The sequence below is a fragment of the Neurospora crassa genome, linkage group I (assembly GCF_000182925.2).
Source record: "Neurospora crassa OR74A linkage group I, whole genome shotgun sequence".
In the NCBI taxonomy this organism is placed as follows: domain Eukaryota; kingdom Fungi; phylum Ascomycota; class Sordariomycetes; order Sordariales; family Sordariaceae; genus Neurospora; species Neurospora crassa.
In genome coordinates, this window is record NC_026501.1 from 8,593,035 (window position 1) to 8,618,091 (window position 25,057).

Genomic DNA, 25,057 nt, shown 5'->3' on the forward strand with positions numbered 1-25,057 from the left:
GTCGCTAACAACAACTGCAGCGCAGCGCAAAGACAACGAAGTATTGTATCTAACTGCGTACGTACTGGGTATAAAGCGCAGTCAAGATCGGTTGAATCTGTCTCAGATTTGACAACCTCGACTCCGTAATCGATCGTCGTTGCCAGTGGCGACAGACAGGAAGCGATACTAACGATGCGACGACGATGCGACAAGTGACTGAGTGGACTCCTGACAGGAAGGATGATTCGGGGTCTCGGGCTGCGTTTGAGGCTGGACCTGTCACTGCAGAGACACTGCCATTGGCCAGTCCTAAGCTGGTCACTGCGGCACCAAAGAGGTGGTCCGGGGTCCCTGCCGCTTATCACAGTATAGCCCTTCGAATCTTCATCTTTAAGTTCTTTTGACGCAGATAGGTACGCTATTTCAGTTGGCTCACTTGGCAAGCGAAAACTTTGAAAGACAGACAGATGGAAAGACAGACAGATAGAAGCAGATGTTCAAAGGAAGTAAGGGGGTAAAGAAGAAAGCAAGCGCGGCTCGACAAACTCGTCTTGGGCCTTCACATTGGCATGAAAAATAAGCGGCCGCAGCGGCTATGCTGTAGCAGCGGCTGTGGCCTCAATGCAACTGGAGAAAAGAGGCTCAGGGGGAGGGAACTATACTCAGTTGTGTGACTGTGGGTGCGGCAGTGACGCTTAGTTAGGTCCAGGGCAGCAGCCAGCCAGCAGATGCGCGGTTAGATACCTTCCATTGACTGGTACACTGACGCAAGTGGACAGCTCCTTGCAGAGGGGTTGCGTGGTGTTGCAGCAATAAGCGAGGCAAAGGAGATCCCCCAGATCCGGATGTGCCGCAGTCCGAGATGGGCCATTCAAAGGAAAGGGACGAAACCGAACTGGCGCACAATGCATCAAATCCCCAGGTCTCTGAATCGCGGACGGGACGGAGGCGGTGCACAGTGAGTGTTGCCTGGCTGCTGACTCTTTCGTTTTGGTTTGTTGTCGGTACCAAAAATTCGTAATGCTCTTTCCCAAGTGGCTCCATGATGTCCACTGCGTCTAGTGTAATCGACCCCTGGTTCGTTAGTTCTTTTTGTTGTTGGGGGAGCCGGACGTTGGACGGAAGGGGCGCATGGTAACGGAATGAATGGGAAGGGCCAAGCCTTGGAGTGGTCATCCAAGGTTTATGTTTGCAGTCGTCGTCATCATCATCATCGCCGACCTCCATCTCTTAGTTCTCGTTATTTTTCTCTCTTTTCTGGTTTCAACCACTCTTTTTCCCTTTCCATCAATCCATCAACTCGTCACTTTTCTTGGCTCCTCAGTTTACGTCGCCTCTTTGCACGTTCGCTTTCCAAACGCCGTCCTTTTTTTTTTTTGGTCTCAATACCACTATAAATAAAATACCCCCTAAACGCAAGGAGACATTCGCTTCGCCAGCATTCTCTCCGCCGATCGTTTCAGTATTGAGCTTTCTGGATGAATACGCTACGATAGTCTGCTTTTCGACTCCATTTCAGGCTGCAGTGTCATCGGACATTCAGTTGCTTCCCGGCTGCACAGCTTGCGTTACCTGGCTGCGTGACCTCGGCTGCCTCCATTAAGCTCATCTCGCCTCTCCTTTTCATCACAGCATCGTTCTTGTGGGCTAGGTTGGACTGCGACAAGTAACCGTCGACTTACCTATTCCCCCTCCCAATACCCTGTCATCATTTTGCAGAGTTTGTTCTTCGCGCAGTCGGATTCCAAGTACGAAGAAGCATCAGATCGGCGTTTAAGCCCTCCGAGACCCGCCGGCCTTTTCTTGACCGGACCCAACTCACCGGCCCTTCCGCTCGGACTCCCCGACATTTGAGAGGAGCCGCACCTATCCAAAGTCGAAATCGCAAACCATCGCAACCATGAAGGGATACACATCATCTGCCCTTCTTCTGGGCCCTGCGCTGCTCTCTCAGCTTGCCCTAGCACAGCAAGCACCAAACGGCGTTGTCCATTGGGGCATCCAGAAAAGGCACGCACCCAACGCACCAAACCGGCTTCTAAGGCGCGCCGGCCCGACGCATCAGGCAATTCTTCAAAATGAGCAGGCCCGAGGAGGATACTTTGCGACATGCGCGATGGGGACGCCTGGGCAGAAAGTGACATTGCAGTTGGATACAGGCAGCAGCGACGTATGGGTACCGGACTCGACTGCATCAATTTGCAATAAGGGCGCGTGTGATCTGGGAAGTTGTATGTGACCTGCCGCTCCCTTATACCTGAGACGGCGTTGATGCCAACTAACAAACGTATTAGTCGATCCAAGCAAATCGGAAACATACACGGTGGTAGGGCAGGGTGAATTTGACATTTCATATGTGGACGGCAGTTCGTCCAAGGGGGACTATTTTACCGATGTTTTCAATATTGGCGGAACAACGGTCACCAACTTGACGATGGGCTTGGGAGCTCAGACGGATATTGCGTATGGCCTGGTGGGTATCGGGTATGCTATCAATGAGGCCATTGTGGGAAATAGCCATTCCCTGAGCTCCCAATACCCCAACCTGCCCGTTGCCATGGTCGATGATGGGTTGATCAACACAATCGCGTACAGTCTCTGGTTGAACGATCTTGGTATGTATAGCGCATGTTCTCGTTGACACGGACGCAAAGCTGACAATGTGGCATCGCATAGACGCGGGTGAAGGCAGTATTCTTTTCGGCGGCATCGACACAAAGAAGTATAAAGGCGACCTGACGCGAATCCGAATCTACCCTAGTAGTAACGGCTACTACTTCTCCTTCATCGTCGCCTTGACATCGTTACAAGCAATTAGTCCTAGCGGTAACGACACGCTTACCTCTCAGGAGTTCCCCATTCCGGTAGTGCTCGACTCGGGTACGACCCTGTCTTATCTGCCGCAAGACATCGTGGATCAGATCTGGCAGGAAGTCGGTGCAGAATACTCTGATAGGCTTGAGTTGGCTGTCATTCCCTGCTCGAAGAAGTCTAGTAACGGCTACTTTTCCTTTGGGTTTGCCGGCCCTGACGGCCCTCGCATCACTGTGCGGATGGACGAGCTGGTCCTCGATCTCACTAGTGGAGACCCTCCGAAGTACACGAGCGGACCAAACAAAGGCCAGGATGTATGCGAGTTTGGCATTCAGAATTCTACCTCTGCGCCATACCTCCTTGGCGACACCTTCCTGCGGTCGGCATATGTGGTCTACGATCTGGTCAACAATGAAATCGGCTTGGCGGAGACGGACTTCAACTCGACCGAAAGCAACATTGTGGCGTTTGCCAGCATGAGCGCGACGATCCCGTCAGCAACACAGGCGCCAAATCAAGCGGCGGTCACCAATAGACCCGTTGCAACTATGCCATCATTTGCGGCGAGTTCAGGATTCTCGGATACTGGTGGCTCGGGCAACGATGGTAAGGACGAGAATGCATCGGCAGGCATGCCAAGTGCATTTGGTGTCGCTCAGATGTCTGTGATGGGTATTGCGATGGTGTTTGCCATGGTTGGTTCTGGCGTATTCGTCTTGCTATAGGCTCTGCCATTGCATTCGGTTGGATTTGGATATGGCATTCCTTTTTTTTTCTTTGTTTTGGGAGTAGAAACGCACAGAACAGGATGATGACGATACCCCGAGGGGCGTAGCGTTAGTTGAAAAGAGTATTCGGTTTTGTTTTTGGATGGATCCTAACAATACTCATTTATTACCTAGGACTTGGGTAGTTTGTTTATCCTATGGTCGGTACCTACTTTACGTGGACTAGGCATCATGGGTTGAAACAGTGAGGGATGGCAATTGGGTATGGTATTGAGTTACTGTTCTGTTTGGAGTGGTTTGTTTATAGTGCTAGTAATGTATGATCAGTGTTCAACCTTCAACGAGTCTCGGATACTAACTGTCCAAAGAAGATCAAGGTAGTGAGGTTGTCGATGTGGGTTCGTCGTGGCACGCTTCAGTTGATGATAAGTGTATGGACCTTGATGGTTCTTGGGGAGCTGTGTGTGGATGGAGTACCCAGCAGTCGATGGACGCACGCCCCCGATATTTAGCGCCATGGTACCCGCGCGATGGCCCCAGCAAAGATAAAAGTACCCACTTAAAAATTTCGTGGGCAATGCCCGGGCTTTGGTAGAGTTCGTCCCGACTCCCCCCGCCGTCAGTTGCTGCCGCATCCGCATCCGCATCCCGCATCCCGCATCCTGCCCCGTGCTTCTCCTTTGGAAACTTTAGGTAGTTTTCCAAATCCACGGCACCACTCCTTCCTCCCCACCAGTCACTCCTTTCTCTTTCCTCCCCCTTCGCTGCGTGTGAGCGAAGATGAGGGTGATTCGGGCTGTTGCTACTCTCCACGCCGGCCGCGCTGCCGCCGTGCGCCAGGGTGTTCGCTCCGTCAGTCTTGGAGCATGCCGCGCCGCCGTCGAGACGCCGTCCCTCCGGTCGGCCGGCTCCCAGTTTGAGAGCCGCCGTCTGTTCAGCAGGTCCTCCTACCTGAGGAATGCTAACATGACTGCGGCCGAGATTGCGTAAGATATCTCCCGTGAAACGAAGGCTGTCATGGCTGGCGTCATAGCACCGGGCAGCATGCCACAGCAGCAGACCCGGCTGACAATACGCGCTGTATTTCTCTAGTCTCAAGCAGGCCAAGGAACTCGCCGCTTCCAACATGACCCCCGAGGCTGCTGCCGCCCGTATGACCCCCGAGGAGGCCAAGAGACTGGCCCGTGTCCGTAACATTGGTATCGCCGTATGTGAACCCCAAACGCGCCCGAGATGAAAGATAAGAGACCGAGGACAGAGGACGGGGATAGAAGCTAAACAGCTAGCTATATACAGGCCCACATTGACTCCGGCAAGACCACCGTGACCGAGCGCATCCTTTTCTACACTGGCAGAGTCAAGGCCATCCACGAGGTTCGTGGTCGCGATGGTGTCGGCGCCAAGATGGACTCCATGGAACTCGAAAGAGAGAGAGGTATCACCATCCAGTCTGCCGCCACTTTCGCCGACTGGAAGAAGAAGGAGAAGGGCGTGGAGGAGACCTACCACATCAACTTGATCGATACCCCCGGCCATATCGACTTCACCATCGAGGTCGAGCGTGCCATGAGAGTCCTTGACGGAGCTGTCATGGTTCTCTGCGCTGTCTCTGGTGTCCAGTCCCAGACCATCACCGTCGACAGACAGATGAAGCGCTACAACGTCCCCCGTATCTCTTTCGTCAACAAGATGGATCGTATGGGTGCCAACCCCTGGAAGGCCGTCGAGCAGATCAACACCAAGCTCAAGATTCCCGCCGCTGCTATCCAGGTCCCTATTGGCTCTGAGAAGGAGCTCGAGGGTGTTGTCGACTTGATCGACATGAAGTGTATCCGTAACGACGGTCAGCGTGGTGTCAACCTCAAGATCTCCAAGGAGATTCCTGCCGAAATCAAGGAGCTTTGCGAGCAGAAGAGACAGGAACTTATCGAGAAGCTCGCCGATGTCGATGATGAGATTGCCGAGATGTTCCTTGAGGAGCAGACCCCTACCCCCGAGCAGATCAAGGCCGCCATTCGCCGCGCTACCATCGCCTGCAAGTTCACCCCCGTCCTCATGGGTTCCGCCATTGCCGACAAGGGTGTCCAGCCCATGCTTGACGCCGTTTGCGACTACCTCCCCAACCCCAACGATACCGACAACACTGCCCTCGACCGCTCCAAGGGCGAGCAGCCGGTCAAGCTCGTCCCTTACAACTCCCTTCCCTTCGTCGGTCTTGCCTTCAAGCTCGAAGAGAACCCTTACGGCCAGCTCACCTACATGCGTGTCTACCAGGGCTCCCTCAAGAAGGGCGCCTACCTCTACAACTCCCGTGGCAACAAGAAGGTCCGTATCCCCCGTATCGTTCGTATGCACTCCAATGAGATGGAGGACGTCAACGAGATCGGTGCCGGTGAAATTTGCGCCGTCTTCGGTGTCGACTGCGCCTCTGGCGATACCTTCACCGACGGTGGTCTCCCTTACTCCCTAAGCTCCATGTACGTCCCCGACGCCGTCATGTCGCTCAGCATCAAGCCCAAGCGCTCCAGCGACGCCGACGCCTTCTCCAAGGCCATGAACCGCTTCATGCGTGAGGATCCCACTTTCCGTCTCCATGTCGACGAGGAGTCGGAGGAGACCATCATCAGCGGCATGGGTGAGTTGCATCTCGAGATTTACGTTGAGCGTCTCCGCCGTGAGTACAAGGTCGAGTGCGAAACTGGCCAGCCCCGCGTCTCTTACCGTGAGACCATCACCCAGAAGGCCGAGTTCGACTACCTTCTCAAGCGCCAGTCCGGTGGCCCCGGTGATTACGCCCGCGTCGTCGGCTGGATCGAGCCCAACCCCAACGGCGGTGAGGACAACCACTTCGAGTCGCGCGTCGTCGGCGGCACCATTCCCGACAAGTACATCTCTGCCTGTCAAAAGGGTTTTCAGGAGGCCTGCATCAAGGGCCCCCTGCTCGGCCACAAGGTCATCGGCTCCTCCATGGTCATCACCGACGGTGCCACCCACGTTACGGATTCGTCCGATTACGCCTTCAACCTCGCCGCCCAGATGGCCTTCGGCAAGGCCTTCACCGCCGCCGGCGGCCAGGTGCTCGAGCCTCTGATGAAGACCACCATCTCGGCCCCCGCCGAGTTCCAGGGTAACATTCTCATGCTGATGAACAAGCGCGGCACCATTGTCGATACCGAGGTCGGCGCCGACGAGTTCACCATGGTCGCTGACTGCTCCCTGAACGCCATGTTCGGCTTCTCCACCCACTTGCGCGCTGCCACCCAGGGCAAGGGCGAGTTCTCCATGGAGTTCAGCCATTACGCTCCTGCGCCGCCCCACCTCCAGAAGGAGTTGGTGCAAAAGTACCAGAAGGAGCTCGAGGCCAAGCGCACAAAGTAAGCTGGCTGTTGAAGAACTGCAAAACTTTGAATTTGCTTGCTGCTGCTGCGATCGAACTCGAGGTTCGCGCTGCTGGCTCTCACGCGGCGCTTGCTTCCAGCCTGAGGGTCAGGTTCGGATCAGGTCTTGGGGCTCGAATCAAAGGCCGATTTCGAGCCGTCAGTCTACCCTGAACTTGATGTTGTTGAACGGTCGAAGTAGCGTCCTTCGGCTAGACGATAATTGCTGCTCTGGCCTAGACACGACGGACTCTTCTTCCCCATCAGATGATTCACGACTGGAGAAGCGTGTGAAGGCAAATAGATCATCTGGTTGTATCTATGCTAAAAAGATGTAACCCGATTAGCATTCTTGTAACTCTAGAACATACAGCAGCGTAGCGGCTTTTCCTTCTCTTGGTATACAGGATGTCCAGTGTTGACGTTGTACAGTACATAGATCTGTAGTATTTTATGTGTGATGATAAAAAGAAGGGTATTTTGTACATGTATGGAATGGTTAAACTACTTTGGAAACGGTTGTTTTATGGGTTTCGGTAGAGCAAAAGCGAACATGATCTCTTCTCTCTTAAATAAATTGGTGTCGGACCTGGCTGTGGTGTGGTGTTCCGAATGAACTCGCTTGAACACCGTCCCGATACCTTGTCCATCTTTTGGCAAGGATGCCGAGTTTGTGGCTATCAACGGCCTGAACCCACAGCTCACAGTTGGCGGAAGCTGTCTAAAAACCACATCATGCACACGGCAATTGCAACTAATATCGTTAGTGTTCAAAACCATCATTTACGACTTCCTCAATCTATTATGTACAGGGTGTCCAGCGGGAGGATACCGCTCTCATGTAAATGTCATATAGTACATCATTCAATAGCCATTTTTTTTTTTTGGTTCTCGAGCCGGATACCTAGTCATTTTTGAATATCATGACTCATAACCCTTGCCATCTAATCGCGCTCCCCATTTAGAGACGACGGAGGATATCCTGCACAACCTCCTCGGTCTTAGCCTTACCGCCAAGATCGGGGCTAAGCAGCTTGCCCTCCTCAAGGTTAGCATCAACAGCAGCGTAAATCTTGGCCGCGGCCTCCTCCTCGTTGAGGAACTCGAGCATGAGCGCAGCAGAGCGGAGCGTAGCGATGGGGTTGGCAATGTTCTGGCCCTGAATGTCGGGCGCGGAGCCGTGGCAGGGCTCACCGATGGCAAAACCCTCGCCGACGTTGGCCGAGGGAACGAGACCGAGCGAGCCGACGAGGGCGGCAGCGCCGTCAGAGAGAATGTCACCGTACAGGTTGGGCGCGACAATGACGTCGTAGGCCTCGGGCTGGCGGAAGAGCTTGTACACCATCGAGTCGACAATCTGCTCCTCAACGGCGACAGAAGTGAAGCGGCCGGCGGCGAGGGCCTCACGGGCGGTGGAGCGGAAGAGGCCGTCGGTCTGGGACAAGACGTTGGACTTGTGGGTAACGGTCACGAGAGGGCCCTTGTGGATGGAAGGGGAACCGCCCTCGCGGATCTTTTGGCGGCGCAGGGCGATCTCACCGGCGATGGTGGCGATGCGCGACGAGGCGCGCTGCGAGATGCGCTTGATGGCCTCGGCCACCTTGCCCTCGGGCGTGTCGTACGTCTTCTCCTCCTTGACGTACAGGTCCTCCGTGTTCTCGCGCACAATCACCATGTCGATGGGCTTGACGCCGGGGCCCCGGACCGACTTGACGGGACGCACGTTGGCGTACAGGTCGAGCTTCTTGCGCAGGGCGACGATGGGAGAGGAGTAGCCCTTGACGGCCTTGGTGGGCGAGCTGACGGCTCCGAAAAGGGCGCCATCGCACTCGGACTTGAGGATCGAGACTGTCTCTTCGGGCAGGGCGTTGCCGGTCTGCTCAAAGGTTTCCCAGCCGGCCTTGAGGTCGATGAACTCGAACTTCAAGCCCAGAGAGGCCGGGAGAGCCTCGAGGATGCGCCGGCCGGCGGGAATGACTTCCTTGCCGATGCCATCACCGGGGATGAGACCTGTTGGCAGAAAGCGGGGTGATTAGCAGGGCGCTGTTTTTTCCCCAGCAGTAAGCAGCATTGCATGAAGGCATTGGGAGAGATGAAAGGGTTAGGAAGCTGCTAACCAATCTTCAGAGTCCTGGCCGCCATCTTTTTTTTCTGTTTCAAGTGACTTTGTAGAAGAGAAAAAGGAAAAAGTCTCGAGGAGTGGAGAAATGCCGACGGAGGAAAAGACAAAGTACCGCGGATAGCTTCCAAAATGTTGGACGAATCATACGTTAGCATGGCTCACCAGGGCCGGGATCGGACCAAAAGCGCCATAGTGAAGTGACTAATGGCATGTTCAGCAAAGAGACTAACTAGCCTGTTTGGGAAGTAAACATGCAGCATTCTCCAGGTTTATTGATCGCTGCGGGCTGTTCCGCACCTTTCCCAGGATGGCCTGTCAGGGAGGTGATCTAGAGTGCCTGCCTATGCCGTCTCTACTGCGTAGGCTAGAGATGTCGAGGCAATGACAGAGAGTGAAGGACAACCTGGGAAAGATGACAGAAGACTCGGAGCATCTCCAAAGGACGTGATTTCAGAAAGCATGGAGAGAGCAGGTCATATATGCTTTCGGCATCCCCAGCGCTGCCCATTTTCACGTGTCCTCATGGACAATCTACCGGCCGTGGTAATGTCCGAATCAACGTAGCATGATTCCACGTGTGAATTAGGTGGCCGCCGGTCGTTTCGAGGTTTGGGTGTCATGATGGGAGTCCGGTTCCATCGTTTATTGCGCCAGGGGCACCTCCAATGCGAAACACTGACTTGAAACATCGTGAAATCGGGTTGAAGGGCGCCAAGCGTTTGTCACGGAGAGCTATCCGCCGGCCCCATACAGGAGGAGCGGGATGTATGATCCAGAGAGGAAGATAGGTAGATGTCCGTGGATGTATGTATGTTTGCGTGCCTGTGTCAAGCCGGCATATGGTAAACATCGAGGATTGTACGACAATCGACTGAAAGGAAGGCAGCCCGACTGAAAGATGGGAGTCTCGTAAAAGCTTGACATGTGTGCCCTTGAAATGGACTTTCCAATCACAACCTCACAACCACCAACACCGGCTAGTACTAACAACCCCCCCCCCCCCCCCCCCCCCCCAAAAAAAAAAAAAGCTCCTTAATTTAGACTGTTTGTGATAGCCAATGACTTCATGCAAGAGCCTAGGCCAACACGCAGCCTTCAGCTTCCGTGGCACCTCATCGTGAACGGGCCAGTCTGTTGGAAGAGTTTTCTGCTCTATCACGATAGCCTCAATGGCAAATGCCTGGAAATAGTCTCGGATTGGTTGGTTCGTGCCGCCTGCCCGGGTAGTGGCTATAACGGGATTCCTACCTATTCCGATCCAAAGACACCTCAGCAAAAGAAAGCCAAGGCCTACATACCCAGACAGAAGTGAAGGCGATCCCGTCCTGCCACGCTGATGCATCCGAAGCTCATGTGTAGACTGAGGTAGCCGAGCCCAGTGAGTGTACTGTTGACACACGGGAATGACTCCCTGTTCTGGACCTGCAGCGAGGTGCACTTCCCTTGTCTGCATCAGAAGACCCAGCGCCGCATACGCTATTGCAATGCGACGACTCCGCTCGCCTGAAGTAGCCGTACTTTTTAAAGCATTTGCTCATTAAACGCGCCTCGGCCGTCACTTGTAGTGTAAGCCCTCGACTGCCCGGTGGCACCATGGACGTAAATCTGGGGAATTTGCGATAGAGGTAGTTGTCTCTTCCATTTCTAACTTGAACCACACTACCTCTACCTACACCTTAGGTTTATCCCTCATCGTTCTGTTCATTGTTGTTCATCAACATTCATCTATACCTATCGCGCCAAGTGTCGCTTACACTCCCCCAACTTCTGCGCTACAATTATCCGCGACACGTTCTACGGACATCCCTACAAGCAAACAGCTCTCCCCATTCCTCGTCATAGCGTCGCCAGCTCCACGCGCGCATCGCTTCCCTCCAGAGTCCCTGTTCCTCGGGTCAGGATCGTAGCTCCTCCTTATAGTGGCGCGTGGGGAAGCCGCTTCGAGTCTGTTACAACACGAAGACCCCTTGCGCAGGGTCCAGGGGCTTAAAGGAGGCACGCCCGTTTGCCCCGATCTCTGCTTCCCGACGCGGCCACGATCCTCGACTTCCTTTAAACAAACACTCAGTCAGGTCCTTCTCTCGGAGTCGACTTGGACTGTCGGCTACAAAAATCACCAGAACCAACCGCTCTTGCCACCTTACCACAACCTACTCATCATCACCTCGTGGCCCGACGCTTCTCAACTTCCCCAGGTCTTGCTCGAGCTCGAAAAAGTCAGCAGCCATGAGCGCGGTTAAGAACCTTCGGGCTATGTTCGAGCAGAAGGGGGAGACGAGTCCCCCGGACCGTGGCAGGTCGCCAGTCATCTCTCCAAGTAAGCAGTCTTCTGTTCCGCCATCTTCCACTTCCAATTGTCGCCATTTCCATCACCTCGCTGTTTGCCTCTTCTCCAACTGCACTGGTCATCTTGGGTGTTGTTATCAACCACAACATCACACTATGCATGGACCGGACTAATAGCTAGTGTCTTTTTCAACCTCTAGCCGATTCTCCTAGGCCTTTGAACAAGATTAAAACGAGCTTCATTGCGGTTGAGAAAGGTGGAAGACTCGGGCTTCAACGAGAAGGCAGCAACGACTCCGAGACGCCCACACAACAAGCCCCAGCCGGCCCAGGCGACATCACAAGTCCTTTTGCTCCATCAGAAAAAGCCAATGCCGTTGACCAGATTATGGAGAAAACACCAGCACCGGCGAGTCCCGAGGCGAGCCGTATACCGGCCGAGTCTCCAAAAGCGAACCAAAATGCTCAGAGTCCGATACACTCTGCTCCAGAACCACGAGCACAGAATGTAGAATCTTCGGCTAGCGCATCGGCGGAATCCAAGACGTTGGAGCTAGATGGGGCTACCAGCTTATCTACTACGGAGAGTGACTCAAAGTCAGCAGAGAAGACGCAGGCACCCAATGGAGCTGGGGCTGGCAAAGACAAAGAGACAGATCCCAGCAAGCCGGCGGCGCGGACCGTCCCGAAAACAACAACAAAATCGAACCTCCCACCTCTTTCAACGTCTTCGGCCAACAAGACAGTAGCTAAGCCTGCCAAATCCCCCATCACTGCTGAAACCCCCAAGGCGCAAAACCCTACGACCGCATCCAGTCAGACTCCGGGCAAGACCGCTACCCCGAAGCCTTCGGCGGCAAAGACCACGAAACCTCTCGGTTCCTCGCTGAACAAAAAGCCAGCGTCCTTGGCCCCATCTCCTGTCATCACCGGGAGCTCCAAGCCCAAGGCCAAGTCACCTACACGCCCAGCTGCTCTCCCAGAACGCCTTACCACTCATACGGCTGCTTCTGGTTCCAAGCTCGGCAATGCGCGCGCCCAGTCGCAGACTCGCGAGCGAGGTCCTACCCCGGCTAGCCGTTCCTCTAGCAGAGCGAGAGTGCCATCCTCTACTGTGTCGGCACCGAAAACGGCCACCTCGACCCTCAAGAGACAGAACTCGACCAAGAACCGGCCTCGCCCTAGTCTAGGTGTGCCTGTGAAGCAGACCGCGAAGGATCATCCGCCAACGAAGAAGGAGAAGGAAGTGGACGAAGGTTTTTTGGCACGCATGACGCGTCCAACCGCGGCATCCGCCTCCAAGACCGCTGAGAAGGTTGTCACATCGCCACCCAGGAGGTCATCGGCCACGCCCGGACCTGCCGCGAAGAGAAGTCTCAGCAAGCCACGGACCAAAAAACCTGCCACTAAATCTGCAGCACCATCTGCGGCTACGACACCGAAACAGTCTCGTGCTGGTTCAGCTGCGGCCAAGGCTGAGCCGGTTCCCAAGGCAGAAGAAGCTGTTGAGGTGCCCCTCCCCACTGTGACGGAGACTCCTCAAGAAGTTGCTCAGCCGGTAGAGGAAGCCACGGAAGCTCCCCAAACCCCCACTTCTGACGTTCATGTTGTTAAGGAGGAGATGCCAGCCCAGGAGACTGAAGCCGCCCCCTCGTCCGCTGCCGAGGTTGTTGATACCACCGATGCTGACATCTAGGAGCACGGCGAGGAGAAGTCTGCCAGCACTTCGGAATTTAAGCACACTTCTGATTCGTAAAAGGAAGCCAGAAATGGTGGATGTGATCGCTTTTTGGCCTGTAGAGTCTTTTTTAATCACCCCTATTACTTGTTCGAGACAGTGAAAGAGGGGGATGCAGTGTTACTGGGTTAGCACATTTCATGATACCTTTGTAGAAAGACCAATCACACATTTGTAAGAAAGTTGGCGAAGCATGAAGTATGAATGCATAGCAGATAGTGGGTTGTACAGCACCCTGGAGCAGGATGAATCGATCCCTTTTCTTATCAATCTTGGTGATATCTGTTTCCACGGTGAGTGCTGATGATTTAGTTGTCATGCATAGATCATAGCATACAGGATGCCAGCTCGTTGTCTTTCTTGGCCTCATACCTCATATTCACATAGCAAGAACCAAGGATGAGCTCTGCTTTGCCAATGTCTATTCCTTTCCATGTTTGTCCAGTCTTGCTAAGTCGTCTAGTGTACAATGGAATCACATCCGTATCGTACACTGCGCACAGAAATGGTTGGCTCCAGTTCAGGTTTGAGATCCTCCCAAAGTGCGGTGACTCTTCCTCCTCTTCTTCTATTCCTCTCGCTTCCTTCCCAACAATGCCTTCCTTTCACCGAATTCATGTCCTATCCCCACCGTCCATCCTTGAGACCCTCCTCCTTCTTCTTCTTCTACCCATCTATTTTACCTTGCACAAAACCAGCCCACCAACTTTCCTCTCCACTGCCTCCCTAACCTCCAACACACCTCTATCAGTGTTCACAAACAAACACTCGCCCAACTGCAACCCCTTCATGTATCCCGCGGGAAAGCCCCTCGCCACACGGTTCAGCTGTTCCAGGGAGGCAGTCACCAGCCTCGACGGCTTCGAAATCGGCTTCAGCTCCTTCAAGACGGGTTCCTCGTTCCAGTACTTGAGTCCCACCCACAACCGGCGCGTGGCCACGTTGGCACTGGTCACGGGCTCGGGCTCGTAGGTCATGAGGGCCTCGGGCGTGGGCGGGTGAGGACCGCCCCGCGTGATGGAGGAGATGAAGCCTGCGCGGTGCAGGGCCAGGGCCAGGGCGAGGTTGTACTTGGTGTTGGGCAGGGAGGTCAGGCCCAGGCGAGCGCGCGAGGCGTTTTGGAGGTGCGAGCACATGTTGGTGATTTGTTGAATGCCCATTTTGAAGGTTTGATGATGCCCGTGTGGGACTTTTGTGTTGCTGAAGAGAGAGAGAGAAAATGGTATGCACTGGGTGATGGGTTATAAAGAGAGAGAAGTCGGCCGTCGTCGCGTAAGTCGTCGGGTCGATCGGCTGGTATGGCTTGGTCCGTCCGGTGTAGAAGTGCTCGGGAGATGCGGCGGCGAACTGGGGACCTTGCGGGATGAAGAGAAGGATGATGCGGGATGAAGAGAAGGATGATGCGGGTGAGGAATCGGTGCTGCAGCGACGGGGCGTCTTGAGGTTAGTCTAGGCGTGCCGATGAAGATTCGCGGGACAGAAAAAAAAAAAAAAAAAAAGGAAGATTGCAACGCACAACCAATCGGGAGACCGTAGCTGTTGCGCACAGTCGGGTGGCCGTCACGGGTCGGTGGTCGTGATGGAGGAATTCGGACTTCGGAGGAGCCGTAAAAACAAGTGGAGGTTTCGGGACTCGCGAATGCGGCGCGCAACGGGGTCCGGATGCGAATTGCGGTTTCGAGGTCTCGATCGGGATGGCTCCGTTAGGTAAGTTGTGCTGCCGATTTTTTGTCCCCCTGCTGCTCTGTCCGCTTCTGCCGTACGGCACTACGTACGGGCTGGCGGGCGTGCGTGCGTTTGCTTGGCCGCCGGGGCCGTGTGGAGGACGGACAGGGATGGTTCGAGAAAAGACCTCAGGCTGAGCGTTGAAAGAGTGAATGACCTCGGGCAATGACCTCCACTGTGCCTTGCACGAAAGTCACTGCAAAAGAGACCCCTGCTGCCCTGAAAGGCCTCCCGTCCCTCCGCCAGAGAGACCAGAAGGTGTCTGTCCGGTGGGGCTTTCTTGGTAGCTCTCCAGGTTTATTGAGGATGGATCCTGCTTACCCCACCTTTTTTCTTGTCTTTCCCTCCCGCTCCTTTCCCTCCTCGTCAATTGTGAAAGAAGGACTGGAGAGTGTGACAATTGACTTGCTCGTGCTTCTTTCTTGGCATCCCACCTTAAGCGCCCAGGCGGACCATCCAGTGACCATCCAGGACGATGCAACCACCAGGCAAGGTCACCTCTACCGGCACTAGGGGTCGCATCACCGACCTATCGTGCGCGCTGGTTGGATGGCTGTGTGCTGATTGCGCCATGGAGTGAGAGCCGAATGTGAAGAACCAGACCACGGTCTCCTGCAAGGGTATGTAAGAGGTAGGGTACTATCGCAAAGACGCGGAAGCCGAGTGGCTTTTGTTTTCTTTGGGTTCCGTCATCTCTGATATTAGGCGTGATAGCCCTCGGGTGGGAAGCTGAGAAAGTTTGCTGTCTTTCAGTTCTCTCAATCCTTTTTACCGTTGTTGTGTTGTTGTGTTTGTTCACTCAAGCGAGTTCGTTGATCACAAAAGATGGCCGCCCGTGAGGGAGAGGAGAACGTCGGCACGTTGTAAGTTTGTCTTCCGTTGATCCCATAAAGAGGTGATAGTTCCTGGGCGCATTCTGACTGATTGATTCGCTGCATAGCTTTGGTGATATTCACTACTTCTACGGCCCTCCAACAAATAACCCGCCTCATCACAGGTTCGACAAGGGCTCCTATGTATACCTTTTCGAAGATGCCAACTTGGGCCGCGCACGGCTGGAGATTGCGAACCAACCTGGAAGGGAAGACCAGGATGCTTTCGATGGCTGTAAGCATTAGGATTTAGAGTGAGAGCTCGAGACGACAGTGGGAAGGCTAACATCATGTGTCGCCAGACCTCGACAAAACCCATCTCGAGTACGATTACAACCACACCTGCCTTGTAACTTTGACGGTTGGCGAGGTCGAGGGCTACGAGGAGTGGCATCTACCAACATACGACCCTCACAATCAGGCCAAGTACCATTACAAGCTTCACTCGCTCGACATTTACTTTCACAACCATCAAGATGCTCTGCAATTCGTCAATGGCATCCGACGTGTGCTCCCTCCGCACCAGTGCGATGTCCACAACGAGCCAGGACCACCACCTCGGCACGATACCGAAGTCAGCGCGGTAGTCCAGCAACTCGAGAGGGCAGCAATCGCTGACCACGGTACACCCCCGACCACTTTATCACAGCCTCCGCAAGTTGGCGCAATCCAGTCTTTTGCTCCGCCGCCCATGTCTGCAGTGTCTGCTTCCCACGATCACTCGACACCATCGCCTCAAGCATTTGTTCCGATGGCCTATAACCCAGCCGCGCCACCTGCCGCCGAACCCGTACGGTACCGCGAGAAGACGCCTCCCCCAGAGGATGCCGCGGTGAACCCGTTGCACCAGACTCTGGCCTACGATGCGACCACTCCCTTCTCACCAGGCCTGCCTCCCCCCAGCGGCCGCGGACCTTTGAGCCCAGGCATTCCTCCGCCAAACCTACAGCACCCGCCTGGAGCTCCGACCTTTGCTGCTCCTCCCCAGCACAGCGTGACCTCACCCGGCTTCGCGCCCCAGGGATTCGGCGCGCTTGGAGGCGGCTACCCGACAGGCCTCAGCCAACCGCCCGTACATCCCGGAGTACAAAGGTCTGTCACCATGCCTGGTGGGCTCCCCAGTCCCGGTCTCGTCAGCCCTGGATTTGCTAGCCCATATGGCCAAGGATACCCAGCCCAACCTGCTTCGGTCGCTGCGGTTGGCGGCTACGGAGCCGTTCCTCCTACTCCCACGCCACCTGGTGCTGGTTACGTGGCTGCGCCGTCGCCGATACCGCCGTCGATGCAGCAAGGAGCGGGTTATGGGCAGAATGTCGCTGGACAGCAAGAGTATGGGGTCCACCATCAGTTGTATGTGCCTGAGCAGAAGAAGGGTAGGCTAGAAGAGGGTGCGGGCAAGTTAGAGAGGGGAGTGACTGGCATGTTGAAGAAGTTTGAGAAGAAGTTTATTTGAGGGGTGACGGGGCGTTACCTATCTGATGAGATGTTTTTGGGAACCTTATTAGCGATTTAGGTGTTTTGGGTATACCAATTGAGAACATATTCTACATCATCAGTGCGAACGTCACATAACAGCCAACTGACATCGTGATCGGATAAACGAGTTTTTGACGATAGCATCAACCAATCCATCGATCTCTATTGTAGAAGGGTTAGGGTTGAAGGTGACTCCAGACCCACGATTACAAATTCAAATGCGTTTTGACCTTTTTTTTTCGAGTTCACATGGAACGAAAGCGCCGACATGCCGACGCCGTCATATCTCAATTCAAATCAGCGCTTAGTTCTATCTCAGATCCACGTGTCGTCTCACCCACCACCGCAGCAACTGGTTTGAAACACAAAAAGAAATGTTCATGCGCCAAATCTCCTCCAGAGAAGACCCCGACCTCTTCACCACCATGTCCTCATCCGGTCGCATCGCCAACAACGCCGGCGCCGGCGTCGCTCCTACAGCGCCTGCAGTCGAATACCACAACCCAACAGACGACACTGCCCTTTCCATTGAGGACAACAGCAACACAACATTGGATGACGTCTGGGGCGACGATGGCGACAACAACGATGATGATGTCTGGGGCGACGACTCACATTCTCACTCCCATTCACATGAAGACCACCATCACTATTACCATCACGAAGCAACGGTGAGAGGCCACGGAGGGCATAATCACCCGTCAGACATCCCCCGCCTCCAACAGGAACACACCACAGCTGGCTATCGTGATGGCATCACCGTTGCCAAAGCCGAGCACGTGCAGGCTGGGTTTGACGAGGGGTTTGGGCTTGGAGCGACGATCGGCGCTATGGCGGGGCAATTGTTGGGGGTTTTGGAGGGGTTGAGTTTTTCTCTTGGCTCTTCTTCTTCGTCGGCGAAGGGGCGCAAACCACCACAGCAGGATGATGATGAAGGAGAAGGGGAGGAGGAGGAGGAGGAGGATATCAAGGAGAGAGTCAAGAGGTTGTTGGCGGAAGCAGAAAAGGATCTCAGCGTGCACAGTATCTACGGCAAGGAGTACTGGGATGAGGATGGGACTTGGAAGTTTGAGGTCCCAGGGGAGACAGAGGAGCAGCATGAGCGGTATCAGCATCCTGAGCGAGAGCAACCGCAACAACAACAACAGCGACAGAGGGATCAAGAGGACATGGAAGAGGAGGACCAAAAGAAAGAGCAAAAAGAAGCAGAGCCAGAAATTCTCTTTCCTGACATTGCGCTAGCACATCCGCTCATTAAGAAGTGGGATCAGATTATCCGGACCGAGCTGGCTGAGAGGTTTGGCTTGGTTTGGGACGTTGCGGTGTTGCTGCCGAGGAGCGAGGAGGACGAACATGAGGAGGGTCATAAGCATGGTCATGTGGTGAAGGATACGGAAGAGCAGAAAGATGCGAAGCCGGTGAGGGCGACTAGTCAGGCGCTGGCTTGGTGAAGGCTGGAAAATATGAGGGCAGAGAGAATGAATGGTTGAGGAACATTTTGATGGGGGTGAGAGAAGCTACAGAGGAAACTTGAAGGTTCTGTGAACTCGGGTCAAGAGTGTCTGCATCTTCTCACACTGGACGGGTGTAAACGCCATTGTGACACCCCTTCGTTCTTGTTTTGGCTATCATGCCGAGAAAATATACCGTATTGATGGAGTAAAATATTCACCCCTAAACCTGAAATAAAAAGTATGCCATAGATACGGCACTATGCGAATGTTTCCATGCCGTGCGAGAATCTTCCGAGTTTAATGATGCTATTCGCAAAATGCAACCTTGAAGTTTGTCAATGGTAACAAAGCATTACGAATGACTCGAGCCGGGGTTCACCCTTGACCCACCTTCCCAACAAGCGAGTCGCCCCGCTTACTGAAGGCTGAACAACGAAGGCCGAGTCAGGTATCCCGGGCGTTGTCATCCGTTATTCAGCAATGCTCCAGTCCGATGAGCTAAGCAACCATACGTACAGTGCTTGTAATTACAATGATACCACGTCGTACGGGAATCAATGACACCATTTCCAGCCAGTTAGGGAAAGGTCGTCGCATGATGGAGGATCTGCGAGCCTAGAGCCCTCCCGATCTGCTCTCCAGTGGACGCTGTTACCCTTTGTTGCCGATTTGCAGTTGATTACGGTAATCATGACGAATCCAGATCGGTCTCACAACGTGTTATCGGCGTCGATGGATTGCAGGTTCATCCCGCTGGTTTCAAGACGACCCCTGATCCCACGAGGACGAGTTCATCGTATATAAGGACGACTGTGCCACATGCTCTGTACATTCAAATTCTTCCCATAAGAACCTCTGCTTTTTCCATACCATACTCTAATATACCCACACTCATACTTAATTAATATCCTTAATCAAGATGGCGCCCAAGATCGCGATTGTTTACGTAGGTATCCGTCCTTCTTGATGTGTCGGACAAACGGCTAATCAACAATCTCTAGTACTCTATGTACGGCCACATCAGGCAGCTTGCTGAGGCTGCCAAGGCTGGCATTGAGAAGGCCGGTGGCACTGCCGACCTCTACCAGTGAGTAAACCAATACTCTGCGATCCACCACTTGAACAAATGCGCTGACATATCCATCAGAGTCCCCGAGACCCTCTCCGACGAGGTCCTCGCCAAGATGTACGCCCCGCCCAAGCCCACCGACATCCCCGTCATTGAGGACCCTGCGATCCTCAAGGAGTACGATGGCTTCCTCTTCGGCATCCCCACCAGATACGGCAACTTCCCTGCCCAGTGGAGGGCCTTCTGGGACAAGACCGGTGGGCTCTGGGCCACCGGCGGTCTCTACGGCAAGGCGGCTGGTCTCTTCATCTCCACTGCTGGTCTCGGCGGTGGCCAGGAGTCGACTGCCATTGCGGCCATGAGCACCCTCGCCCACCACGGCATCATCTATGTGCCTCTCGGTTACGCCAAGGTGTTCGGTGAGCTGTCCGACCTCTCGGCCGTCCACGGCGGCAGCCCTTGGGGTTCTGGCACCCTTTCCGGTGGTGATGGCAGCAGGCAGCCCAGCGAGAGCGAGTTGAAGGTTGCGGGCATTCAGGGCGAGGAGTTCTACAACACCTTGTCCAAGCTTACCGGTGCGTGAGAAACTGCAACTGGTATGCATCCTTTGGTTGTGATGTGCGCGAAATCAATGTCATTGCGAGTGGTTGCTAACAGTGATTCTCCTCAAAAGGCTCCAAGAAGGCGAAGACAAGTGACACTGGCGCGAAAGCAACTGCTGTTGCTGCCAATCAAACAGCTTCGCAGCCCAAGCCGGCGCCGCAGCAGAAGAAGGAACCTGTAAAGCAAGAACAGCAACCTACTAAGCAGAAGGAAACCAAAGAAGGGCCTTGCGGATTGCCGTCCAAATGCGTCATCCTTTGAAATTTGACAGTTTAGCATGCAATTGATACCAAGTCAAGACAGTTAACAGTTAATTTGTCCCACTCCTTGTTTTGTGAATGGTCGAAGATACATGCATGATCTGCTGGAGTGGTGAGGTTGAGCTCGACAAAGAGAAGCTGCAGTGGTGGATGGTGCCGGGTTGCGTTGCAAACGGGAACTGCACAGAGACCCCGCCCCCATATCCGACCTGCCTACATATTCCGTTGTGCCCGCCTTGCACGTGGAGGCAGTGGGCGGGCGTGCCTGACATGTGGTGGAACCGGGCACCGGCAAATGCCGACTCCACCCATTCAGCAAGCGACTTGCACTCGTGCACGGATAATTTGCACTCGTGCACAGACCAGCCCCAGGAGACCCGGGAGGGTATATAATGCCGGCCACCCCTCCCACTTTTGCTCCTGTTTTCTTCTTTTCTTCTTCAGCTCTCTTTGCCTTTTGGCTTAGATCAAGTGTAGTATCTGTTCTTTTCAGTTTAATCTCTGAAAGTGCTCTACGGAGTACAATCGTGATTATTCTAATTTTTGCAACTCGGTCGGTTTCCCTCTGTGCTTGCACATGGTTACCTTCCACTGTGTCCCTGGTATTACACTGCCTCCAGGCGACGCGAACCACACTACATCTTGCTTGTGCTCACCCTCTTTCATTGCAATCTTGGGCTAGAAGCTCGGGGTGTGAAGAAGCAGGTTGCATATGGAACATGGTGAAATACCAGGATAGACTGGATCGGCGACATCGCGTCTTGATTGCGTCGGTCCTCTAGCACAATGTCGAGGGCCGATTCGGATCTGACACCATTCACTGGGTATTCCCAACAGACAGTCCAACTTCCCGCCTCGTATCTGAACGATACAACCCGACTTCTATGGCGTACACCGGCTATCTTTCACATCCATTGCGGACGGTGAGGATGTTGGGGTTCGATGATGATCTGACATCATCTATCGAGTATTCGCATCTATCACTTCTCGACCTCCGTATGAACATCCCGATGTTCTCATCCAGCGATTCTACTTCTCTGTGCTCTCAACCCTTGTTTCTCGGTGAACCTTTGCTCCATCTTCCCCGTTGTCGAAGATGAAATTTCTACAGTCTTTTGTCTCCTTCCTGTAGCCACAGTCTTCGCGTCATCACGGTATCGCGATGCCTTCTGCTCGCAAAAGCCACTCTTGGGCTCAGCCGGCAATTGCGTACATTTCCCCTCACTACTGGATGTTGATGTTGAAGATCTAGCTGCCGGGCTTGAGAAGGGCTCATTCACCACCACCATCGACCTCGTCAATGCCTATACTCGCCGTATTCTGGAGGTGAACTCCACCCTCAAGGCTGTCACCCAGCTCAACGCCAGTGCCCTCTCGATAGCGTTAGAGTTGGACGCTGCTCGAACAAACGGCAGGATCATGGGTTCGTTACATGGCATCCCAATCCTGCTCAAGGATAACATCGCCACGCCAGATAAGATGAATTATACAGCCGGTTCAAACGCTTTGGTTGGAGCCAAAGTGTCCGAAGACAGCACAGTGGCCGCTGAGTTGAGGAAAGCTGGCGCCGTCATCCTCGGCAAATAAAACCTTTCTCAATGGGCCAGCAATCCCAGCAAAAATTACACATCAAGCTGATCTGCTACCAGAGGTCAGACTGAGGGAGTAGTATACTATCCTCAGCAGGACCCGTCGACAAAATCCCCGACTACGTCGCCCTGCGCGGTGCTCGAATTGGCGTCCCACGTAATCTCATCGAACTCGACGATCCTGCCTTCGACCCTTACGCGCCCGTCCTCCCCGCCTTCGAGGCAGCTCTCTCCGTCCTCCGCTCTGCCGGCGCCATCATCATCAACGACCTCTTCCTCCCCGGCTATGAGACTACCAAAAAGGAACAATTTGTCTTTGAGAACCTCGTCTCAAACACTGACTTCCCCCGCATAGCGACCTGCTTCTCCCAGTTGACCGTCAACCCGCAGAACCTCACTTCGCTGAAAGACATCGAGCGTTTCACGTAATCTATCGAGAGAGGGAGGCCTGGTCGGAACGCGACACGCTCGCTTGAGACCGCGCTTTCATCATGAGTGCTACCATCACTCGCGCTCAAGCATGGGGGAATTGCACCTCCATTAAGTACTTCGCCGGCGAGCTGGGGCTCTTGGGAAATATTAGTTAGGGATGGATGGTACTATAGTTGGGATTGGAAACACACAGTGGTTTGTTTACTATCCATTCCTTAACACCATATGCTAGCGTGGTTTTCGTGAATGGCCGCAGTGCTGCACATCGTTTTCATCAACTCAACGTAAGGCGATTGTTGATCTTGAGACCGAACATATTCGATCGGTGGAGGTTGAAACTCATCATGAGAACAACCCGATTATAGAAATCAAAAACTTCAAAGATATGCAGATGAGTGTCTCATGTCGACCACCAAAGCGGCCGAGATTAGCACGTCATCACCGATTGGTAATCTGCTGCGGGCGGGGGGATACGACTGGGATCGGCTGGCAGCCTATCAGGCGATATCTTTCATCAGAACAAAACAAAACATACATCGAGAATTCAACCATAACTACATCAAGAACGCGACTATTTCCATCATCGAAAGCTCTCTTTATCCTGCTCATTAAAAGTTCGTCTGGATAAAACCATGCCACCCACCAAAACTCTCAACGATGATATCGAGAGCGGCCAAAGCCAGACAACCACTATCAACGAGGAGACGCCGCTGTTGATAAGCCAAACTGATCATCGAGCAGGGCCTGATAATGATACTGTTGAGGAGGCAGAACAAGATGAAAGAAGCAGATATACGCGTAGTTACTTTGCTTGGAGGATATTCTGGACTGTTGCTGCGATCACAGTGACGGTTATCTTTGTCAAGGCTTGGATCGATGCTGGGGCGGATGTCAACGTGGGTTGCTGCATCATCACCTTCCCAAGGGCTTTTTTTCGCAAATGTTTGACTTGTACTGACACTGATGGATCTCATCATCTCTAGTTCGACCTGAAGGGAGCGCTTAAACGGGCTTTGGGTGGTGGTATAAGCGGTGCTGCGGCCATGGTGCTTCAGGTGTTGCTTTTGATGGTACGTGATCTTTTGACTCTCACCGTTGATCTTGAGGAAGGCAGTCACTTACCCTTAGTAAGCCCTTACGAACCATCATGAACTATCAATACCGCTTCGGCACGTCGTTCACCACTGCTACCAAGACTCTCTACCGACAGGGTGGTCTCCGTCGGTACTACGATGGAATGGGAGCTGCTCTCTTTCAAGGTAAATTCCTCTACTCCCAAACACCCGCTAACAACCCAGATACTCACACACAAAATCACAACCGCAGGACCAGCAGCCCGCTTCGGCGACACCGCCGCCAACGCCGGCATCCACGCCCTCCTCCAATCCAACTCCTTTCTCAAGCGCCTGCCCATCACCATCCAGGATATCTTCGCCTCGCTCTGCGCCGCCGCCTTCCGGATGATCCTGACACCCATCGACACTTTGAAAACTACCCTCCAAGCTCAGGGACCCCGAGGCACCGCCATTCTCCGGCAACGTATCAAGACAGACGGCATCGGCAGTCTCTGGTGGGGCGCCTTTGCGACGGCCGCGGCGACTTTTGTGGGTAACTACCCGTGGTATGCGACGCATGATTATTTGCTGGAGATCATACCGGAGCCGGCGAAGCACCCGTTGGGGATCTGGTTGCTGAGATTGGCGTTTGCGGGGTTCGTGGCGAGCGTGGTGAGCGACTCGGTGTCGAATTCGTTGAGGGTGGTGAAGACGTATCGGCAGGTTAACGATAAGGAGGTCTCTTATTGTGAGTTTGGACGGACGAGTCCTTCCCCCCTTTGTTTGTGAATCTTCAGCAAGAGAATTGTTTTACGCTAACATGTTGTGTCTGGATAGCCGAAGCAGCGAGGCTGGTCATTGTCAATGATGGCATCAGGGGCTTGCTTGGCCGCGGATTGAAGACGCGGATTTTGTGCAATGGCCTTCAGGGCTTGATGTTTTCCATTCTGTGGAAGTTGTTCCTTGATTTGTAAGTTCCCCTTTTGATCAAGTTAGAGTGTCCAGTTTGACTGACGAGAGTCCGGACGTGTTAGGTGGAACAACAAGACTGCCCATCTTTGAGTAGCAGTCAAGGTTTACATCTGTCGCACTTTTGCACTGAAATGATCAGTCGGGGCACGCTGGCAGTCATCGAACCATTCAGGCAATTGTGGCTGTCCGACACTCAGTGGACGTTTGTCTATGGGTGACTACAACAGGCAGCAGCAGAGAATTATAGAAATATAATATGATTGTTTATTTTTTGAGGCACAAAGTCAGTAATATTAGAGTGAGACACACGTATACAATCTCACCCCGGACCCCGCAGAACCGGAGAAGAACAAGCAATAAACTGCCCTAAATCCGGCGATGCCGTGTATATACGGATGGGTAAGTATTATTGGACAGACGAAGCGGGATTGTATCCTGATATGTGTGTATGTGTTCAGAGTGCGCAGTATGTACCGCGTAGCTCGGACATGTCTGTCGGTAGG

At 53.7% G+C, this 25,057-nt stretch overlaps 11 protein-coding genes across 12 annotated transcripts; 8 read left to right on the plus strand and 3 right to left on the minus strand.

Annotated features, from left to right (window-relative positions):
• Positions 1 to 1,047: 1,047 nt before the first annotated feature.
• Positions 1,048 to 3,875, plus strand: NCU02956 (aspartic proteinase). The gene is made up of 3 exons (XM_960250.2): positions 1,048 to 2,213; positions 2,277 to 2,597; positions 2,659 to 3,875. The coding sequence occupies exons 1-3, from the start codon at positions 1,883 to 1,885 to the stop codon at positions 3,519 to 3,521; spliced, it is 1,515 nt and encodes a 504-aa protein (XP_965343.2). The 5' UTR covers positions 1,048 to 1,882; the 3' UTR covers positions 3,522 to 3,875.
• Positions 3,876 to 3,977: 102 nt separating this feature from the next.
• On the plus strand, positions 3,978 to 7,489 carry NCU02955 (elongation factor G 1). The gene is made up of 3 exons (XM_960249.3): positions 3,978 to 4,510; positions 4,617 to 4,731; positions 4,821 to 7,489. Exons 1-3 carry the CDS (start codon positions 4,305 to 4,307, stop codon positions 6,900 to 6,902), a joined length of 2,403 nt encoding a protein of 800 aa, XP_965342.2. The 5' UTR covers positions 3,978 to 4,304; the 3' UTR covers positions 6,903 to 7,489.
• A 154-nt stretch (positions 7,490 to 7,643) lies between these two features.
• On the minus strand, positions 7,644 to 9,943 carry lys-7 (lysine-7). The gene is made up of 2 exons (XM_960248.3): positions 9,019 to 9,943; positions 7,644 to 8,911 (listed from the first exon to the last, which is right to left on the minus strand). Exons 1-2 carry the CDS (start codon positions 9,176 to 9,178, stop codon positions 7,863 to 7,865), a joined length of 1,209 nt encoding a protein of 402 aa, XP_965341.2. The 5' UTR covers positions 9,179 to 9,943; the 3' UTR covers positions 7,644 to 7,862.
• A 429-nt stretch (positions 9,944 to 10,372) lies between these two features.
• On the minus strand, positions 10,373 to 10,888 carry NCU02953 (hypothetical protein; the record flags this gene model as incomplete). Its single annotated transcript, XM_960542.2, has 2 exons — positions 10,373 to 10,692; positions 10,834 to 10,888. The coding sequence occupies 2 exons, from the start codon at positions 10,886 to 10,888 to the stop codon at positions 10,373 to 10,375; spliced, it is 375 nt and encodes a 124-aa protein (XP_965635.2).
• Positions 10,448 to 13,417, plus strand: NCU02952 (hypothetical protein). The gene is made up of 2 exons (XM_960541.2): positions 10,448 to 11,340; positions 11,510 to 13,417. Exons 1-2 carry the CDS (start codon positions 11,250 to 11,252, stop codon positions 13,003 to 13,005), a joined length of 1,587 nt encoding a protein of 528 aa, XP_965634.1. The 5' UTR covers positions 10,448 to 11,249; the 3' UTR covers positions 13,006 to 13,417.
• On the minus strand, positions 13,269 to 14,998 carry NCU02951 (mitochondrial 37S ribosomal protein MRPS8). The gene is made up of 2 exons (XM_960540.3): positions 14,564 to 14,998; positions 13,269 to 14,467 (listed from the first exon to the last, which is right to left on the minus strand). The coding sequence occupies exon 2, from the start codon at positions 14,205 to 14,207 to the stop codon at positions 13,722 to 13,724; it is 486 nt and encodes a 161-aa protein (XP_965633.2). The 5' UTR covers positions 14,208 to 14,467; positions 14,564 to 14,998; the 3' UTR covers positions 13,269 to 13,721.
• Positions 14,999 to 15,277: 279 nt separating this feature from the next.
• NCU02950 (hypothetical protein) lies at positions 15,278 to 17,193 on the plus strand. Its single transcript, XM_960539.3, has 3 exons — positions 15,278 to 15,635; positions 15,713 to 15,879; positions 15,947 to 17,193. Exons 1-3 carry the CDS (start codon positions 15,598 to 15,600, stop codon positions 17,095 to 17,097), a joined length of 1,356 nt encoding a protein of 451 aa, XP_965632.1. The 5' UTR covers positions 15,278 to 15,597; the 3' UTR covers positions 17,098 to 17,193.
• Positions 17,194 to 17,545: 352 nt separating this feature from the next.
• NCU02949 (hypothetical protein) lies at positions 17,546 to 18,817 on the plus strand (the record flags this gene model as incomplete). Its single annotated transcript, XM_960538.2, has 1 exon — positions 17,546 to 18,817. One exon carries the CDS (start codon positions 17,546 to 17,548, stop codon positions 18,569 to 18,571), a length of 1,026 nt encoding a protein of 341 aa, XP_965631.1. The 3' UTR covers positions 18,572 to 18,817.
• Positions 18,818 to 19,242: 425 nt separating this feature from the next.
• ncw-4 (non-anchored cell wall protein-4) lies at positions 19,243 to 20,594 on the plus strand. Its single transcript, XM_960537.3, has 4 exons — positions 19,243 to 19,520; positions 19,576 to 19,661; positions 19,722 to 20,239; positions 20,317 to 20,594. The coding sequence occupies exons 1-3, from the start codon at positions 19,494 to 19,496 to the stop codon at positions 20,224 to 20,226; spliced, it is 618 nt and encodes a 205-aa protein (XP_965630.2). The 5' UTR covers positions 19,243 to 19,493; the 3' UTR covers positions 20,227 to 20,239; positions 20,317 to 20,594.
• Positions 20,595 to 21,390: 796 nt separating this feature from the next.
• Positions 21,391 to 22,524, plus strand: NCU02947 (hypothetical protein; the record flags this gene model as incomplete). The annotated part of the gene is made up of 3 exons (XM_960536.2): positions 21,391 to 21,502; positions 21,639 to 21,929; positions 22,169 to 22,524. The coding sequence occupies 3 exons, from the start codon at positions 21,391 to 21,393 to the stop codon at positions 22,522 to 22,524; spliced, it is 759 nt and encodes a 252-aa protein (XP_965629.2).
• Positions 22,525 to 23,003: 479 nt separating this feature from the next.
• NCU02946 lies at positions 23,004 to 24,820 on the plus strand. 2 transcript variants are annotated; one of them, XM_011394744.1, is made up of 6 exons: positions 23,004 to 23,423; positions 23,511 to 23,597; positions 23,660 to 23,786; positions 23,854 to 24,330; positions 24,420 to 24,552; positions 24,617 to 24,820. In XM_011394744.1, the coding sequence occupies exons 1-6, from the start codon at positions 23,160 to 23,162 to the stop codon at positions 24,642 to 24,644; spliced, it is 1,116 nt and encodes a 371-aa protein (XP_011393046.1). In that variant the 5' UTR covers positions 23,004 to 23,159; the 3' UTR covers positions 24,645 to 24,820. The 2 variants fall into 2 exon arrangements, with proteins under 2 accessions (XP_011393046.1, XP_011393045.1); XM_011394743.1 differs by having other exon boundaries at positions 24,426 to 24,552.
• Positions 24,821 to 25,057: the final 237 nt, after the last annotated feature.

Coding starts and splice junctions, on each gene's coding strand:
- NCU02956 (XM_960250.2), top strand. CDS start 1,883: ATGAAGGGATACACATCATCTGCCCTTCTTCTGGGCCCTGCGCTGCTC. Junction 2,214..2,276: donor CGCGTGTGATCTGGGAAGTT/GTATGTGACCTG, acceptor CAAACGTATTAG/TCGATCCAAGCAAATCGGAA. Junction 2,598..2,658: donor TCTCTGGTTGAACGATCTTG/GTATGTATAGCG, acceptor GGCATCGCATAG/ACGCGGGTGAAGGCAGTATT.
- NCU02955 (XM_960249.3), top strand. CDS start 4,305: ATGAGGGTGATTCGGGCTGTTGCTACTCTCCACGCCGGCCGCGCTGCC. Junction 4,511..4,616: donor ATGACTGCGGCCGAGATTGC/GTAAGATATCTC, acceptor GTATTTCTCTAG/TCTCAAGCAGGCCAAGGAAC. Junction 4,732..4,820: donor TCCGTAACATTGGTATCGCC/GTATGTGAACCC, acceptor AGCTATATACAG/GCCCACATTGACTCCGGCAA.
- lys-7 (XM_960248.3), bottom strand. CDS start 9,178: ATGCTAACGTATGATTCGTCCAACATTTTGGAAGCTATCCGCGGTACT. Junction 8,912..9,018: donor GGCCAGGACTCTGAAGATTG/GTTAGCAGCTTC, acceptor TTCTGCCAACAG/GTCTCATCCCCGGTGATGGC.
- NCU02952 (XM_960541.2), top strand. CDS start 11,250: ATGAGCGCGGTTAAGAACCTTCGGGCTATGTTCGAGCAGAAGGGGGAG. Junction 11,341..11,509: donor GTCGCCAGTCATCTCTCCAA/GTAAGCAGTCTT, acceptor TTCAACCTCTAG/CCGATTCTCCTAGGCCTTTG.
- NCU02951 (XM_960540.3), bottom strand. CDS start 14,207: ATGGGCATTCAACAAATCACCAACATGTGCTCGCACCTCCAAAACGCC.
- NCU02950 (XM_960539.3), top strand. CDS start 15,598: ATGGCCGCCCGTGAGGGAGAGGAGAACGTCGGCACGTT. Junction 15,636..15,712: donor GAGGAGAACGTCGGCACGTT/GTAAGTTTGTCT, acceptor TTCGCTGCATAG/CTTTGGTGATATTCACTACT. Junction 15,880..15,946: donor CCAGGATGCTTTCGATGGCT/GTAAGCATTAGG, acceptor ATGTGTCGCCAG/ACCTCGACAAAACCCATCTC.
- ncw-4 (XM_960537.3), top strand. CDS start 19,494: ATGGCGCCCAAGATCGCGATTGTTTAC. Junction 19,521..19,575: donor CCAAGATCGCGATTGTTTAC/GTAGGTATCCGT, acceptor AACAATCTCTAG/TACTCTATGTACGGCCACAT. Junction 19,662..19,721: donor GGCACTGCCGACCTCTACCA/GTGAGTAAACCA, acceptor CATATCCATCAG/AGTCCCCGAGACCCTCTCCG.
- NCU02946 (XM_011394744.1), top strand. CDS start 23,160: ATGCCACCCACCAAAACTCTCAACGATGATATCGAGAGCGGCCAAAGC. Junction 23,598..23,659: donor TTCAGGTGTTGCTTTTGATG/GTACGTGATCTT, acceptor ACCCTTAGTAAG/CCCTTACGAACCATCATGAA. Junction 24,331..24,419: donor CGATAAGGAGGTCTCTTATT/GTGAGTTTGGAC, acceptor GTGTCTGGATAG/CCGAAGCAGCGAGGCTGGTC.